Source organism: Sorghum bicolor, chromosome 3 (assembly GCF_000003195.3).
Source record: "Sorghum bicolor cultivar BTx623 chromosome 3, Sorghum_bicolor_NCBIv3, whole genome shotgun sequence".
In the NCBI taxonomy this organism is placed as follows: domain Eukaryota; kingdom Viridiplantae; phylum Streptophyta; class Magnoliopsida; order Poales; family Poaceae; genus Sorghum; species Sorghum bicolor.
Window position 1 is genome coordinate 11394687 of NC_012872.2, and position 15704 is coordinate 11410390.

Consider the following 15704-nt stretch of genomic DNA (forward strand, 5'->3'; position numbering starts at 1 on the left):
ATGCCAAGTGTGAACAGGCTTGGCATATATGCCAATTCTTCCCCTCTTTTTGCCAAGTTAACAAAATTGCAAAGTCCAAATGCCAAACCGTTGGATAGGTGTTTTTAAGACTTTTTTTGCAAATACATAAATGCAAAGCCTATTTACAAAACGGTTGGGGATGCTCTAATTTCTATTTTTATTATTAAATAAATATATCTCTAAGCTATATATTATTGTAAATATTAACTATCTAATACCATAGATGACATGATTATCAATAAAATAAATTATGAACTTTAAATTTTATAAAAAGAATAAATATAAATATATACTATGTAACATTATGTCATCACTTTCTATGGTCATTTGATGTTTTTCTCCCGTTGCAACGCACGGGTATATTTGCTAGTATAATTACAGGTTTTGGACTATACAAAATTCCATAATTTTAACCTATATTATAGAAAAATATCAATATTTATGTCTCTAAAATACATTTACTATGAAAATATAGTTAATATACAATATTAATATTTTTCATAAGAGATGATCAAAGTTAAAATTGTTTGATTTCTTCTAAACTTAGAATTATACTCTTTTTTAGACATAGGGAGTACCACTTATTATATACACAGAGCGTGAGAAGTTCATTTTTGTTCATCCCACTAGTGTCTTAGTTTGTTTTTATCATGTAGCTCTACACCAGAAATCTTTGACCATTAAACTATCAGTACTCAACAAATTTGACTCTTTTCTTATCTTGTTTCTTAGGTGTTTTTTGTATTTTCTGGAAATAAGATCCAAATAACTCTAAATCTAGGACCAATAGGCACATTATTATATTCAAAAAATGTGTATTGGTTTCATATTTTTCATTTAAAATGAATTACGTACTCATTATTTTTAGAAAAATAATATATTTTATAATTTGAATAAAATACAAAACCACCTTTAAAACCAGCTAGTTGGTCAAATTTGTCGATATTAATAGATTGGTGGTAAAAAATAGTTTTAGAGTTATTGGTTAAAAATTAGGAGCGCTTGAAGTGTATGTTTTCTCATGTGAATGATGATTTTTCCAAATACAGATTGTTGGGTACCATAAATCGGGATACCCTAACTAAGAGAGAAAAAAGCGATAGAAAGGAATTGAGATCTATAAGCAGTAAGACCTAAGCCGTAGCACAATCAACGCCTTGCTTGAGCCCTGGCCTCGAGCGCAATCAACGCCTCGCCTGAGCCCCGGCCTCGAGCGAAATCAACACCTCGCCTTCGGCGCTAGGCTTCTCACACACGGCGGAGCGTACCCCTGACGCAACGCGAGCCATGCCTTCCACGCCGCGCCAGGGCACGTCGCCCACTATTCCAACAACTCTCATCCCTGTAACACCTTACCCCTGTCACTATGGGTGCGACACGACAGTAAGAGGAATGGAGGCGTTAACTCGCGCCACTGTTGGCGATTACTGTTCTACTGTTGCAGGACGGAGCACAGGACCTCGGATTCGATAGCCACGATCCAAACAGGGCTCGGCGACACCACGAGCAGAGACAACCACGCCGCTGCCAATACTGCAAGGACGTGGCGGCCGATCTCCACAGTGCCGATGCCATGACTCCCCTGCGCATCAAGAAGTAGATGACCATATTTACATATGTAAAAGCCCCACCTCCCCTTATGGCTATAAAAGGGGAGGCAGGGCACCCCACAAGGGGAGAGGAGTTCCAACATCCACACACCAAAACATTAGACACTCCAGAGCTTAGAAGAACACACTCATCCTCACACTCTCTAAGCCGAGACCTAGGATCTATTCCTCTCTCGCAGCAAGCTTGTATACCCCTACTACAAGCACCTTTCGGGTGCAAGGCAATACAGGTTCCGACTCCCTCACTGGACGTAGGGCACCGTTGGTCTGAACCAGTATAAACTCTTTGTGTTCTCTTACATCACCATTTGGGTTAAGGGGCACGCAGAATTATTACTAGTTAGTGCATGGACCCCGAGTCCAGACGCCGACACGGATGGATTGGGCTTTGGGACAAGAAGTCATTGGCCGGAGTGTGATTTTTCTGCCATCCTACTAAATTTTGAGATGAAGAGTGGGTTCAACAAACAACCGGAGATGCTCTTAGCCTTACTAAAATAGACCATCAGAAAATGTGTTTATATTATATAACAGAGCCATCAATGATGGCCACTAAAAAGGATAAACAAGTTAAGTTTGTTGGATGATAAGAGGAGGCAGTGGTCACCATTAGAGCATGGAGGAACGAGCAATGAAGGTGGTCTCTTCCAAGATGTCAGTGGTGGTCACTCTGACCATCAAACGAAAAACTACTATTAAAAAGACTGAGCTAAATCATCAAGGTTAGTGAGACAAAGTGTCATTCTCTGGACCAAATCAATTTAAGCAAACTAAACCCAGTAATTCCTGGTTATGCCTTCTGCACACTCCGCTAGTGCGTAAGTCACCTGGTTAGGCCAAACTTGAGATTTAATCTTCTCAATACAAATCTTCCATGTCCTTCCACCTTAAATTGGCACACCGATACACACGTCTTCCATGCACGGATATATCCATGCTTTGGGTGATTTTTTCCAAGTGCCAAAAGATTGGAAGGTGAAATTAGGAACTCTTGGAGATGAGTTTTTTCTATTCTTACCAAAAATCTTAGATCAAGGAGGCTTATCAAGAACTCGTAGAGATACTCCTAAAGAAGTCAATTTTTTTGGCTCCATCAGCGTAGTTCAAAAGGGCTTCGGCTCTAGGCGCACTTCTTTGTTGTTGTGTTTACCGTGTGCACTATTTGTCTGTTTGATAGGGCTCTAGGCCTTCAGTGGGAGCCAAAGCAAATGTCTTTGGAGTCTGTTTGTGCTTCAACTCTTCGGAGCACCAACTCTAGCACAAAACAGCTCTAGCGTGATTTATACTCCCACCGTACATCTCTTGAATCTTCTTGTTCTATTCTAAAAAGAAAGTCAAATCTCTAGCGGTTAGTAAGGATTTTCGTTGATGGTGAAATAAAATACTGCAAAAGAACTTTTATTTCGTTCCCTAGATTTAGGTGACAGATGGGTAAAATAATTCAGCGATTTGGTGAGGAACGAAAAAGGGAGGAGCATCAAGGTCAATAGAGCAACAGGAGAAGCTAGCAAGCATCTCTGATCTAAGCATTTCCTCGGTGGATATCATTATCAAAGCTTGATGATCTACCATTTGACTGATCTTTAACACTTTAAATTGGCTTCTTTGGAGTTTGGAGATGCTGAGCTGTCCGTCCAAACATCCAAAGTTGCATTACCCAATAATATAAAATAAACACAATTTTATTTATACTACTAATAGAAGATTGAGTGAAAACTTCAGAAAACTATAATCAGCTCTGGTTAAAAAGAATTGATACATGTTTTTTTTCCATTCTTTGATGCGTATTTTTCAACAATTATTTTCTTCTAGAATATAGTATTAAAGTCCTTCAAATTTGAGAGATTTTGTGAGTGTTTCGAACGTAAACCCACATGTATAACTCAAATGTTTCCACACTAAATAATGTGGTAATTATTATTATTTGTATTTTTATTAAAGGTCTAGCCAAATCTTGTCCTATGTAACATATTTTTGTGACTGGAGGGGTACTGTGATTAGAGGAACTATCGCAAAACAACAATTTTATCACTTCTCTTATATTCGAGGTGCCTGAATTTTAAGATGATTTGAGGTAACACTCTTGTACTACCAATTAGTACAAGTAAATTGTCACTCCTGTGAGTTGTTATTTGTCTTTGTGTCATAACATATTATTTTTTATCGTCTGACTATAGAAATAATTATAGATTGTTAAATTGTCTTTTGTGCCAAGACATAGCAGATTTTGTCAAGCTCGTGGTTTTGTCTAATGGTTTTTTATTCTTGCGACAAATATATACAATAATTGTTGCTTGAAATAAAACTAAAATCTAAAATTTAGCAAATCCCATTTTATATAGTAAACTTTATACAGAGTTATACTATAACTAGAATAATTATCGCAAAACTATGTGACCTTAATTCTTTTTTTAGAATTATGTGACCTTAATTCTGACTAGAACACGATATGAGGACTTCACCGACTTTTAGTCAACACCAAAGTTACTATGTCTACCAACTTGTAAGTTCATTCACAATGTGTGCCATAAGATTGTGCCATTCCTATAGTTTATTGCCCACCTAAGCTCTTCTAAATGAGATATTTAGAGTGATTGGTCATAGATCAGTTGGCTGGGTTCCTTGTGGCGGAACATGCTCACCTAGGTTTAAGTGCTTGATGGATGCTCAGATTTTTCTAGATTTATCCGAGGAGTTAACGACGCTATATATGTTTCAGTGGTAGGCGATGTCCCCGTCAACAACGAGGTGCTTGCGGTGACTTCGTGAATCTCAAGATCTCCTGACTCAGTCATTCAGAGGTGTTCATAGAGGTAGAGTTTGCATACATGTGTTCATAGGAGTGAGTGTGTGTATATTGTGGGCATCTATTTAACAGTGCTATGTTTTCAGTGGTAGGATACCTCTACTTGAGAAAACATATGTGCTAACGTGAAAAACATTAACCGAACAGGAATTTTCATGTAACTATTCCCATCATATAGGCCACAGAATTTCCATATAACAAGACTGATTGCCCTGCACAACCCCACCCAACCTTTTTTTTTTTGGACTTGAAGTATATCCCAAGAGAACTTTTTTGTCGGTATAGATAACCAACAGGAAGCTAGCTCCTATACTCCATATATATCTAGCTAGGTTCGTGCTCTGTTATTGCTTAGGATCCTCCAGCCTTTCCTTATCTTGTAAGCCAAAATTAAACACGCTTTTCTTGCTTCCAGCAGCCAGCAGCCAATGATGATATCTGTTCAGTTGCAAGCATGGTATTTTAGGGTTCCTATATCAGCGATGGGTGCGTAGGGCACCATGCGTAGGGCCTCCACCTGTTGCAGTTGCAAGCAATGTATTTTCATGGCCGTGCGCATCATCAAGTCCAAGTGCTCAACGTAGCAGTCCACACAACAGTCAACACCTGCACACATTCCCTGATGACAGATAAACATTCTCTGCTGCAGATTTGTTGCCTTGCTGCGAGGCCCTTCCGGCGGCCAGCAGGCCCAGCACAACCACTCCAACGATCTCATCAGGTCCAAGAATTCCCTCCCATGCACCGTCCGTCAAATTACAAATAAAACAACAAAGAGTGGAGGGAGAAGCAAAGACAAAAATAAAGAGGAAAGAGAGAGGCAGAGAGAGAAAGAGGCCAAGAGAGGGAGAAGAAAATCACAAGAGGAGGGAAACAGCAAGTAAGCCACTTTCAATGCCATTGCTTGGTCTCTGTTAGGTTTGTTTTTTCTCTACACTACTACTGGGTCCTCTTTTTTTTTCCCTTGAGAAGACAAAATTTCTTGTTTAGGGGACCAGACTATACCAGAGCAGCAGCAGCATCATCCTCTTTCTCTCTCTAGATTAGAGCAATGTTTTTCTCTCTCTAAAAAAACTGCAATGATCAACTTTACCACACCCTCCTCTTCCTTTGATGATCCTTGCCGCCTTTACCTTTTTTTTTTCTTCTTTCTTTGCCCCCCTCTTTGCCCTTTATTCCCTGCCTAGTTGCTTTGCTTGCTGCTAACAAACTGCTTTCCATTGCTAGCTCCTATAGTCCTAGGCTAGCTCCGAGCCCCCGGCCTCTTCCAGTTCCAGCAACACGCAACGCTGCACCTGCACTTGGCGTAGCCATGAAGGAGTTCTCGTACGAGGAGGTGGAGGCGGCGACGGGCGGATTCGCGGCGAAGAACCTCGTGGGCAAGGGCAGCCATGGCAGCGTGTATAGGGCCAGGCTGAGGGGAGGCGGCGGCAGGATGACGACCGTCGTCGCCGTCAAGCGGCCGTCGCACGCGCAGGGGGTGGCCAAGCTCGCCAACGAGATCGCCGTGCTCTCGGCCGCGCCGCGCCACCCGGGGGTCATCGGCATCGTCGGGGTGTCGTCGTCGTCATCATCGCCCCAGCCGCCGCCGCCGCCGGCCGCGTCGGGGCCTCGGCTCCCCCCGCTGCTCGTCATGGAGTTCATGCCCAACGGGTCGCTGCACGACCTGCTGCACCGGTCGCCGAGGCCGCCCCCGTGGCCGCGCCGCGTGGAGATCGCGCTGGACGTGGCGCGCGCCGTGCATGCGCTGCACGCCGCCGCGCCGCGCGTCATCATCCACCGCGACGTCAAGTCCGCCAACGTCCTCCTCGGCCGCGACGGCCGCGCCCGCCTCGCGGACTTCAGCCTCGCCGTCAGCGTCAAGGCGGTCCACGCGCCACCTGGAGCTGCTGGAGCCTGCGGCGGCGGCGAGGAGGAGGAGGAGGACGACGACGACGAGGAGGAGGACGAAGAAGGCGGCTCGTCGTCCGCGGGGCCAGCTCCGGCGGGCACGATCGGGTACCTGGACCCCTGCTACACGGAGCCTGGTCGGCTAGGCCCCGCGAGCGACGTGTTCAGCTTCGGCGTGGTGCTCCTGGAGCTCGTGAGCGGGCGCAAGGTGATGGACGTCAACTCGTGCCCGTCGTCCATCGTGTCCTGGGCGGCTCCGCTGATCGCCGCGGGGCGGGCGCGGGAGGTGCTCGACGGCAGGGTGGCCGCGCCGCCCACGGCGCGCGCGCACCGCGCGTTGGCCCGCGTCCTCGCCGTGGCGGCGCGGTGCGTGTCGGAGACCGTGGAGCGGCGGCCGGCCATGGACGAGGTGGTCTCCGAGCTGCGCGGCGCCCTCGAGAGCGCCGGGTGGCGGTGGCGCCACCACCGCCGCGGCGACAGCGGCGGAGGCGGCGTGGTGGAGCGGGTGTGCAGGCGCGTCGCGTCGTGGGGGCAGCGCGTGCGGAGGAGGAGCAAGAGGGTGGTGAGGGCGACCAAGGTCGAGTGCACCGAGCACTCCGACAGCGGCGGCGTCGCGACCGGCTCGTCGTCGTGCGCGGCTGCTCTGCCGTCGCATCGGAGCAACAACGGCATGATGAGCGGCGCCGGCGCGGCGCACTCAAACGAATCATCCAAAGCAAAAGAGAACGCTTTGAATCGATTCGAGAGCGAATTGGATCTCGTTTTCAGTAGTTGATTGATGATAAACCTTGGATGGATTTGGATTGAGGATAAACCTTAGACTGTTACTGTCACAAGTAGTTACGAGACTAATTAATCTACGGCTGTGTTTTGCTCGGGTTTGTTCGTTGTTCACCTCGTGCAAGATATACACGTACGTCAGTATCGAGATATGGATTGACGTGGCGATGATGTATATACACTTGATAATTCACGTTTGAAATTTGGGTTTTCTTCATCTTTGACACTTCAACTTGAGACCATGATGCATTTCACTGTCGTTCGTTCTAGTACTATATGATTGTGCATCCTGTCACGTAGTCCAACGCATCCTAGCAAAACTGGGAGATTATATATATATATATATATATATATATATATATATATATATATATATATATATATATATATATATATATATATATATATATATATATATATATAGGACGCGTTTCTTTTACACGTGCGTGTAGTTACTCTCATCTATGTATCTCTAGATTTAAGGTGTATATGACCGGACGAAATGTATATAGACAAAGTATATGATCATACTAGACCATCTAGAGTGATATGTATGTTAAGTATGCATACATACATAGAGTATATGGTTATACTTATTGTATATAATATAGTAGTGGCATTTTAGTAATATAGTTAAAATATATTTTTTTTTGAAAAATTTTCGCGTGGTAACATCTAGAGTATCTTAATATGAGTATATAAACATACTCAAACTGATAAACAAGTATGAATACATACATAATGTAGTTATTGAAGATGAGAGTAACTACACGTACGTGTACAAAGGAATATCCCTATATATATATATATATATATATATATATATATATATATATATATATATACAGTAGAATGATAGCAGCCGATGTCAACGACGGCAGGTTGTTTGTTAGGCGGCCGGAGACAATCTGGGCACGGGTAGCTCATGGAGTTGAGGTAGCAAAATCAAATGAACCCATGCTGGCATGCATGAGGCCTACGGCATCGATCTGCAGCTAGCACTGATAGCGGTAGACTAACATCAGAAGGACATTTTTTTTTTCACTTTAGGCATGAGATGGCCATTATGTGAACAGTGAACTGGCAGCTGCTGAACTACCCTGCACGCATGGTGCATGCAACCGTAGAAAAAAGCTGCTGGCCGGTAGCTCCTTGATCTGATTTACACTGTAAAAGGTGGGAGAAAGAAAGAGTGTGAACAGAAGAAAGGTGTCATCAAGTTAATCTAAGCTAGTCTCTGATGTGATGGCACTCACGGCCCATGAAAACACCTTTGCTCATTGTATATAATAAAAAATCCAAATCCGTATCTACTTTTGTTAAACTGTTATTTAATCCGCTTTAGTTTGGCTCTTCGTTTCTTTAATGGAGGGATAAGGGTAGATTAACTCCAGGGAGGGAGGATCGGATCTTCAGAGGATCAGTTCCGGAGCTTGGGAAAATAAGATAGTCGATGATAATAATATCATGCTCTTTGTGTCTGGGCTTGAATTAAGGATGCATACCTGTGAAGCATTAACTTATATTTGCAAATGCGTGAAAGATAAGGTATGGTAGCTTTCATAATTCTTTGTTTTAGAAAATACTAGAGATAGGGGGACACAACTAGTCTACCAGTATTCTAACTATAAATCAAAGTCAATTTCGTTTTGAAGTGAATTTGAATTTACCAAACAGCACGTATACCTAGTTTGCGTCCTTTAAATGATATCCTCTATGTTCTAAGTTATAAGATGTTTTAACTTCTCTAAATACATTGCTTTCACTATAATATACTTAGACATAGTGTATATCTAAGTAGATAGTAAAAGCTATACACCTAGAAAAAATAAAACTTAGAATAGAGTGAGCAGTATTTTTTAAAAAAACCTAACACCCTAAGCTTCTCAGCTCAACGTGCTTGCAATTATATAATAGATGATTCATTTGCACAGAATTCAAACCCTCAGAGAAGAATTTGCATAAAAGGTTGGCTTCACTTTGCTTTTTCTCATTTATTTTAAGAGAAGCAGCCTCCCTAGTCCCTTGAACGTCTACCTTACGTTATTTGAAGATAATCAGGTCACCTCTTTTTTTAATCAAAGTTTAAAGGGGTGGGAATCTCTAACATTTGAAAAAAAGTTGTTTCTTTTTGTGGAAAAGGGATGGGTACACGATGAGATTCAGTCCAAGAGACAAGCTCCATTGACGAATTCCTTTGTTGAATTATTCTTCTTCCAGATTTTGCCTCTTTTGAGCGTTGACAAACCTAGTAGTCGTCAGCAGCTGCGCTTGGAAAACAAGAAGACTGGTACAACTTCTTGCGTATTGCGGTGCCTTACCCAATTTGAGGCCTTGTTTAGTTCCAAAAAGATTTCGGATTTCGGTAATGTAGCACTTTCGTTTGTTTGTGACAAATATTATCTAATTATGGACTAACTAGGATCAAAAGATTCGTCTCGCGATTTCCAGCTAAACTGTGTAATTAGTTTTTGCTTTCGTCTATATTTAGTGCTTCATGCATGTGCCATAAGATTCGATGTGACGGAGAATCTTGAAAACTTTTTGCTTTTTTGGGTGAACTAAACAAGTCCTGATACACATGACCAACTTCTATCTTTGATGGAGTAAAAGGACTCGTTCAAACAGAAAATGAAGCAAGGGTAAGATCGTACTTCCATTTATGTCCTGCTGCACGGCCAACAATCAATAGATCTCCAGTGCTTTTACAAAGCAACAGTGTTTTACAATCAAGAGAAGCAGAGCATGTACGTCACAAAGCAACAGTGTTTTTCAGTTATTAGGTCTACGGTCAACGCCTAGGCAGAAGGCAGTGCGGAGAAATCGTTGGGTAATAATACTGCAATAAACTAATTACAGAACAAGAAGCAACGACAAACCGAACAAAACCGGAAGTAGCTAGACCTGCATACCACGTATTTCTGCAAGAAGTTCAACACCTAAATTTGGAAGGGAAAGGCATGATCATTGTACCAAGATAACACAAATGTAATACAACCACAAACAAATTTGAACGAAATTACCGACATGGTAGTAAAATCCCTTGGGAGAAAACAAACGGATATGTCCATTGACACGGGGAGAGGAATAAGGCATAACCACATGCAGTCAGTCTCCAACACTAGACTAGTTACTACCATCAGGAGAGGAACTAGCTTCGAAACGGGCGCAGCATCTCACTTGGCCATCATCACCTTCACGAACTCCTCGTAGTTGATCTGGCCGTCACCGTCCACGTCGGCTTCACGGATCATCTCGTCCACCTCCTCGTCCGTCAGCTTCTCACCTAGGTTGGTCATGACATGGCGAAGCTCAGCAGCAGAGATGAAGCCATTCTGGTCCTTGTCGAACACGCGGAAGGCCTCCTTGAGCTCCTCCTCAGAGTCAGTGTCCTTCATCTTGCGTGCCATCAGGTTGAGAAACTCAGGAAAGTCGATGGTTCCATTGCCATCAGCATCAACCTCATTGATCATGTCCTGAAGCTCAGCCTCAGTAGGGTTCTGCCCCAATGAGCGCATCACAGTTCCAAGCTCCTTGGTGGTGATGCAGCCTGTAGCATCATGAGCCAAACATTACTTACTGCTTTCCCAAATTATGTAAACTGTAGTAATAAACTATGAATCAATGAGAGATAATAACAGGGAAAATATCTAAGAAAGACAGCTTAAAGATTTAAACCATTTTCTGAGGCAGCATTCCAATCATGGTATGGTGTCAACAGTAATAGCAATCATGCTATCAACTAGTCCCCTAAAAGTTCCAGCTTTAACATGTTATCTTTCGATAAGAGTGCCAACCATGTAAAAAGTATTCATCCTCAACATGATCTGGGAGTTATTACAATTGATAGGTAAATAGCAATACTTACCTGGTTAATCTATGTACCTACCCACAGGCAGAAAGTACCACCAGACTACAGGTGCTACAGGATAACACCTCTACTAACTGACAAACAGGTATCAACATTATTATAAGGATAAATGTCATACTTTTCTTTATCTGACATTTCAAATTAATGTATTTCAGAGGTACAGATCACTTCTACTGTTCTACAAGTGGGCAGCTATATAACAATTGACAGCAAACCATGAACAAATTAACTGTGCCATCCAACAGAACTGCTGTAACACAATTAGAGGAATGGAGTTAGACAACAGCCTACATAACATAGGAATCTACTTGGCTTTTCTTTATCAGAATGGAAGGAAATGCTCAAGGGAATAAAAGCAAAGCCAAATGAAACCTAGATTTTCTAGGAATGAATTTCACCCAAGGCCTAACTGTTTAGGATACAGTTTGCAGGCGTGAAAATGTATCATGATGAATTGATGATTGGTGAAAGATCATCAATAGCTTCTAAATACTACTCAAGATTAATGCCTGAAATTATATTCGAGAAAACTATTTCCATATGGTTAGGACACCCTAAATCAAAACACAAGCCCAAATTTATTGAGCACTTATTGATAATATGTGAATTGTTTTGATTCATATTATACTGGGATACAAACTTTAACTGAGCTCCATGATATCAATAACTCAGTGCAGATATAAATATCCATACACAATTAAAGTTGCAATGAATGTTTGACTATTCTCACATTGAAAACTTGCTACAGTACAATTATTAAGCGTGCTAATCAATACCTACTGTATGAAGAGTACAAGAATAGTACCTATTTAACACAATACTAGATGAGCATAAGAACTCCTAAATTTTTTAGGCAGCACCACAGCAGAAACGCCATATGGACCACCCTTTTTCCTACACGCTATGCTAGCACACTCGGTGGGTGTACACTCTCAACACCTAGGTTTGAGTCCTCTTTAGCTTGAATTTAAGTGCCCACCTAGTTCCTCTTTTGGTTGGTCAAACTTTTTTCCTCTTATTATTACGCTAGCAGATGCCCCACCAAGGCATCACAAAAAAGAAAAGCCTGGACCAGACTCATTCGACAGGTAAACCCATTGAGCCAGATTTCCTGAGGATTTGAGGCATTCTAAAAGCATAAGGGGCTAAGGGCTTCTGCTGCTATGAGCTATGTTAGCATATAGATTCGATCATTCAAAGCATAATACAAGACTGTAACAGCTAAGGGAGTGATCACAAATAAGAGAATAACCCAACTGGAAAATTGCTAGAATTGCCAATTCTCTCATGTTCTTAGCTATCAACTAGGACTAGGGATTGTCAAAGAAGTTGATAATGTTATATTTTATATAGTCCAGATCTAACTAAATCCATTCAGAGCCTGGTTTAACATGGAACAAGAGTGCTATAAGGAACATCAGGAAACAAATTTAACTAGTTATAGTATGATACAGTATCAAACAGTTATGCTCCCTATAAAACAAATGTTAACAAAGGTTCATAGGTTTTGACTGCATTTCTCAGCTAGGTAACTTTTTGTTAACCCTAAATGCAACTTTGATATGTTTCATGAAAGAGAAATGATAGACCAGGTAAAAACCAATTAGTAGGGAACTGTACTTAACAAGCAACAAACTTGAAGAGGATTTTCCCAAGCTACACTACTTTGATGCAATATTGTTCTTGCTATTTTCATCAGTCCCCTCAATATCTTCACAATTTAAAATCAATAAGCATTAGACGATATTACTTCTGCAAACAAATTCATATAGATGTCGTTGTTCTTACAGCCATGCCCATCCATTAGCATGAAAACTTGAATATAACAAAGCTTCCCTTATCGGAAAAAATAGTATGAAGGGGAACCAAAAGCCTATGGTGCTATTTGCTTACATCTTGCAAACAGTGGATGACAAAATTTGGTAACTTGGACCAAATCTGGCAACCATCAGTTCATTAAAACAAAACAATAGTTGCCACAATTTATCCAACAATCAGATGAATAGTTCTCTTTTAGCACACAATCACAGTGCAACAGATTGTGAGATGACGAAACATAAATCCGTAACAGAACTGGCATGGTTGCACCCTTTTACCCACAGCCGTCGAAGGTGCTAACGCCTGTAAACAATAATGCCACATGGTGTAACTGACGCCCAACGGCTAGCTCCAATACTTGATAATTCATTCTGTATCCCTCACGACGCGACAATGACACGCCACAAATCATCTTTCCTGCCATACACACACCTACTGGCTAGTGACTCCTGTCAACTATCTAGTGACTCACCAAGTCACCATGCCCCTACAAACCCCATGATGGGGTATGATCACACCATGCTGCAGCCTTCACCGCCTTCGAGCTATTCCTGCCGACTAACTAGTGACTCAACATGTTCTCATAAACACCCCAAGATTAGGATCACACCACAGCGCGCCCTGTGCCACATCCAAGCTGCAGGCAGCAGCATCCGACGCCACCATGCCCGTGCTACCCACCGTGGTGCCACCTCACATGATTCAATGCTGCCTACCATGACTATCCCGGTTTACCATAACGGGGGAACTCCCATGGTATGGAATGATTCCTTCCACACAACCTCCAAACGTCGGATACTAGACCCAGCCGGTCGATCTGCGTCCAAATTTCCGCCCGGGTGACACCTCCACGCGGCTCCGAGGCCAAAAGCAATTTGTCTCCCCGTTGGGGATCCTACTCACAGAAATTGCAAGAACTAGGCGTAACGTGATAGAGCCCGGAAGAGATAAGAGGACGTGAGATCTGCATCTACATGTCGAGATACCCCGAGATCACAAAAAACACAAATCTACCCCGCGATCCGCTTGATGCGAGCTGCCACGGACACAGCCAGCGGTCATGTGAGATCTCTCCTCCCGTCGCTTCCGTAGCGTGAACGTATCATGCCACATCAAGCCGCGCATGTCGGGAGAGGGAGAGGGAGAAAGAGCGGGGGCGTGGCGAATACCGTCGCCGTCCTTGTCGAAGAGGCTGAAGGCCTCCTTGAACTCGGCGATCTGGTCGTCGGTGAGCTGGTCCGCCATGGCAAGCAACCCGAGCGAGGATCTGACGGAGGAAGGGAGGGAAGCAGGCAGGCAGAGAGGCGAACCGCGAATGGAGGAAGATGTCTGGAAGTGGGGGAGAGAGAAAGAGAGGAGAAAAGAGGGCACTGTGCGGTCAGCGGTCAGAGGCAGGTCCCAGACCGACCGGTCTCTCGTGGTCGTGGGCTCCACCTTCCACGCGCGAGACTTGTCGCCCCCTGACCCCTGCTGCTCGTACCACACCGTGCATTTTTTGAGACTTGTTTAGTTCTCAAAATATTTTGCAAAAATTTTTATATTTCTTATCACATCAAATTTTATGACACATGTATAGAGCACTAAATATAAATAAAAGAATAATTAACTATACAGTTTATCTGTAATTTGCGAAACGAATCTTTTAAAACTAGTTAGTCTAATTAGACAATATTTATCAAATACAAACGAAAGTGATATTATTTCTATTTTGCAAAATCTTTTAGAAGTAAACAAAGCCTTGATGATTTTTTTTTTGTTTTAGCTATATCACTTTTATTTGTATTTAATAGTTATTATTTAATTATAAATTAACTAGACTCAAAAAATTCGTTTCGTAAATTACAAGTGAACTATGCAATTAGTTATTTTCTTTATCTATATTTAATGCTCTATACGTATGTCGCAAAATTCGATGTGGCGAGAAATCTTGAAAACTTTACAAATTTTTTGAGGGAACGAAGCAGCCCCTAGATTAAAATAAATACGTAATAAACATTTCAAGTTATTTTCTTCCATTGTAGTTATATAAACGGTTATCAAACGAGCCTCAAACATCCTATACATGTTACCTTGCGGCAGATTAGGATATTACGAAATCTTAATGGAACTTCTGGGTAACACATAAGCTCAAAGTAAACTACACCTAAAGAGTTTGCAAACTCATAAAGTATCTGACCTCACATAAGCTCAAAGTAAACTACATGTGTTTATGTTCAGTAGCAAACTCATAAAGTATCTGCACTCACAAGCACACATAACCAAGTAGATTAAACGGAAAATAAATGTTTCAATTTAAAATAAGAGAGATGAAATATAAGTTTCACCAAAGTTTAGATCCCACTTGAACCCTACATCTCCTTTGAGGTGGTGGTGAGCGACGTACAAAGGTTGAGCTCATGCTGGGCCTCTCTCGCCCACTTTTCTCGTCTCCACTAGTCGATCTTTTTCCTTATAGGGAAACACAACTCTCATAAACTTTCATATAGCTCACCGCAAGTATGGGAGCTCGCTTAGCAATGTCTAACCGTGTTGTTGGCCGCCTCCAATTAGCTATTTTGTCTCTTGTTCTTGTCCCTACGGGAGATCACAAAAAGCAACTCTAGTGGAATGCTCGAGGCTAGTTGGAGTTCTCCTTGTTAATTGGATTATTAAAGCACCCAAGTTGACGGTCAAGCTTGAGCGGCTTGTTAGCACACGAATCAATCACATTGAGACTCGTCTCAGCAAGGACGTATCTTTGCTCTGATTGGTTTGTCCACTACACTTGTGCTTCTCTTTATTATACATAGCTTGTGTAGTTGTTATTTGCTTGTTAGTGTAGCTCTCTAGTTGTAGTTGTAGTTTTAGTGAGTAGAGTAGCTAGCTAGTTTAATTGTGTTACTTGTTTAGGAAAACTAGATTAGTTGCT

General features: G+C 42.3%; 2 protein-coding genes across 2 annotated transcripts; one reads left to right on the top strand and one right to left on the bottom strand.

Moving 5' to 3' along the window:
- Positions 4668-7339, top strand: LOC8074514 (serine/threonine-protein kinase-like protein At5g23170). Its single transcript, XM_021456392.1, has 2 exons — positions 4668-5317; positions 5665-7339. The coding sequence occupies exon 2, from the start codon at positions 5750-5752 to the stop codon at positions 7100-7102; it is 1353 nt and encodes a 450-aa protein (XP_021312067.1). The 5' UTR covers positions 4668-5317; positions 5665-5749; the 3' UTR covers positions 7103-7339.
- Positions 10026-14156, bottom strand: LOC8155375 (calmodulin). The gene is made up of 2 exons (XM_021456393.1): positions 13966-14156; positions 10026-10657 (listed from the first exon to the last, which is right to left on the bottom strand). Exons 1-2 carry the CDS (start codon positions 14039-14041, stop codon positions 10284-10286), a joined length of 450 nt encoding a protein of 149 aa, XP_021312068.1. The 5' UTR covers positions 14042-14156; the 3' UTR covers positions 10026-10283.

What these genes read in the sequence shown, in the direction of transcription:
- LOC8074514 (XM_021456392.1), top strand. Translation starts at nt 5,750, where the DNA reads ATGAAGGAGTTCTCGTACGAGGAGGTGGAGGCGGCGACGGGCGGATTC.
- LOC8155375 (XM_021456393.1), bottom strand. Translation starts at nt 14,041, where the DNA reads ATGGCGGACCAGCTCACCGACGACCAGATCGCCGAGTTCAAGGAGGCC. An exon ending in CTTCGACAAGGACGGCGACG is followed by an intron (nt 10,658 to 13,965) that starts GTATTCGCCACG and finishes ATGATGCTACAG; the next exon opens with GCTGCATCACCACCAAGGAG.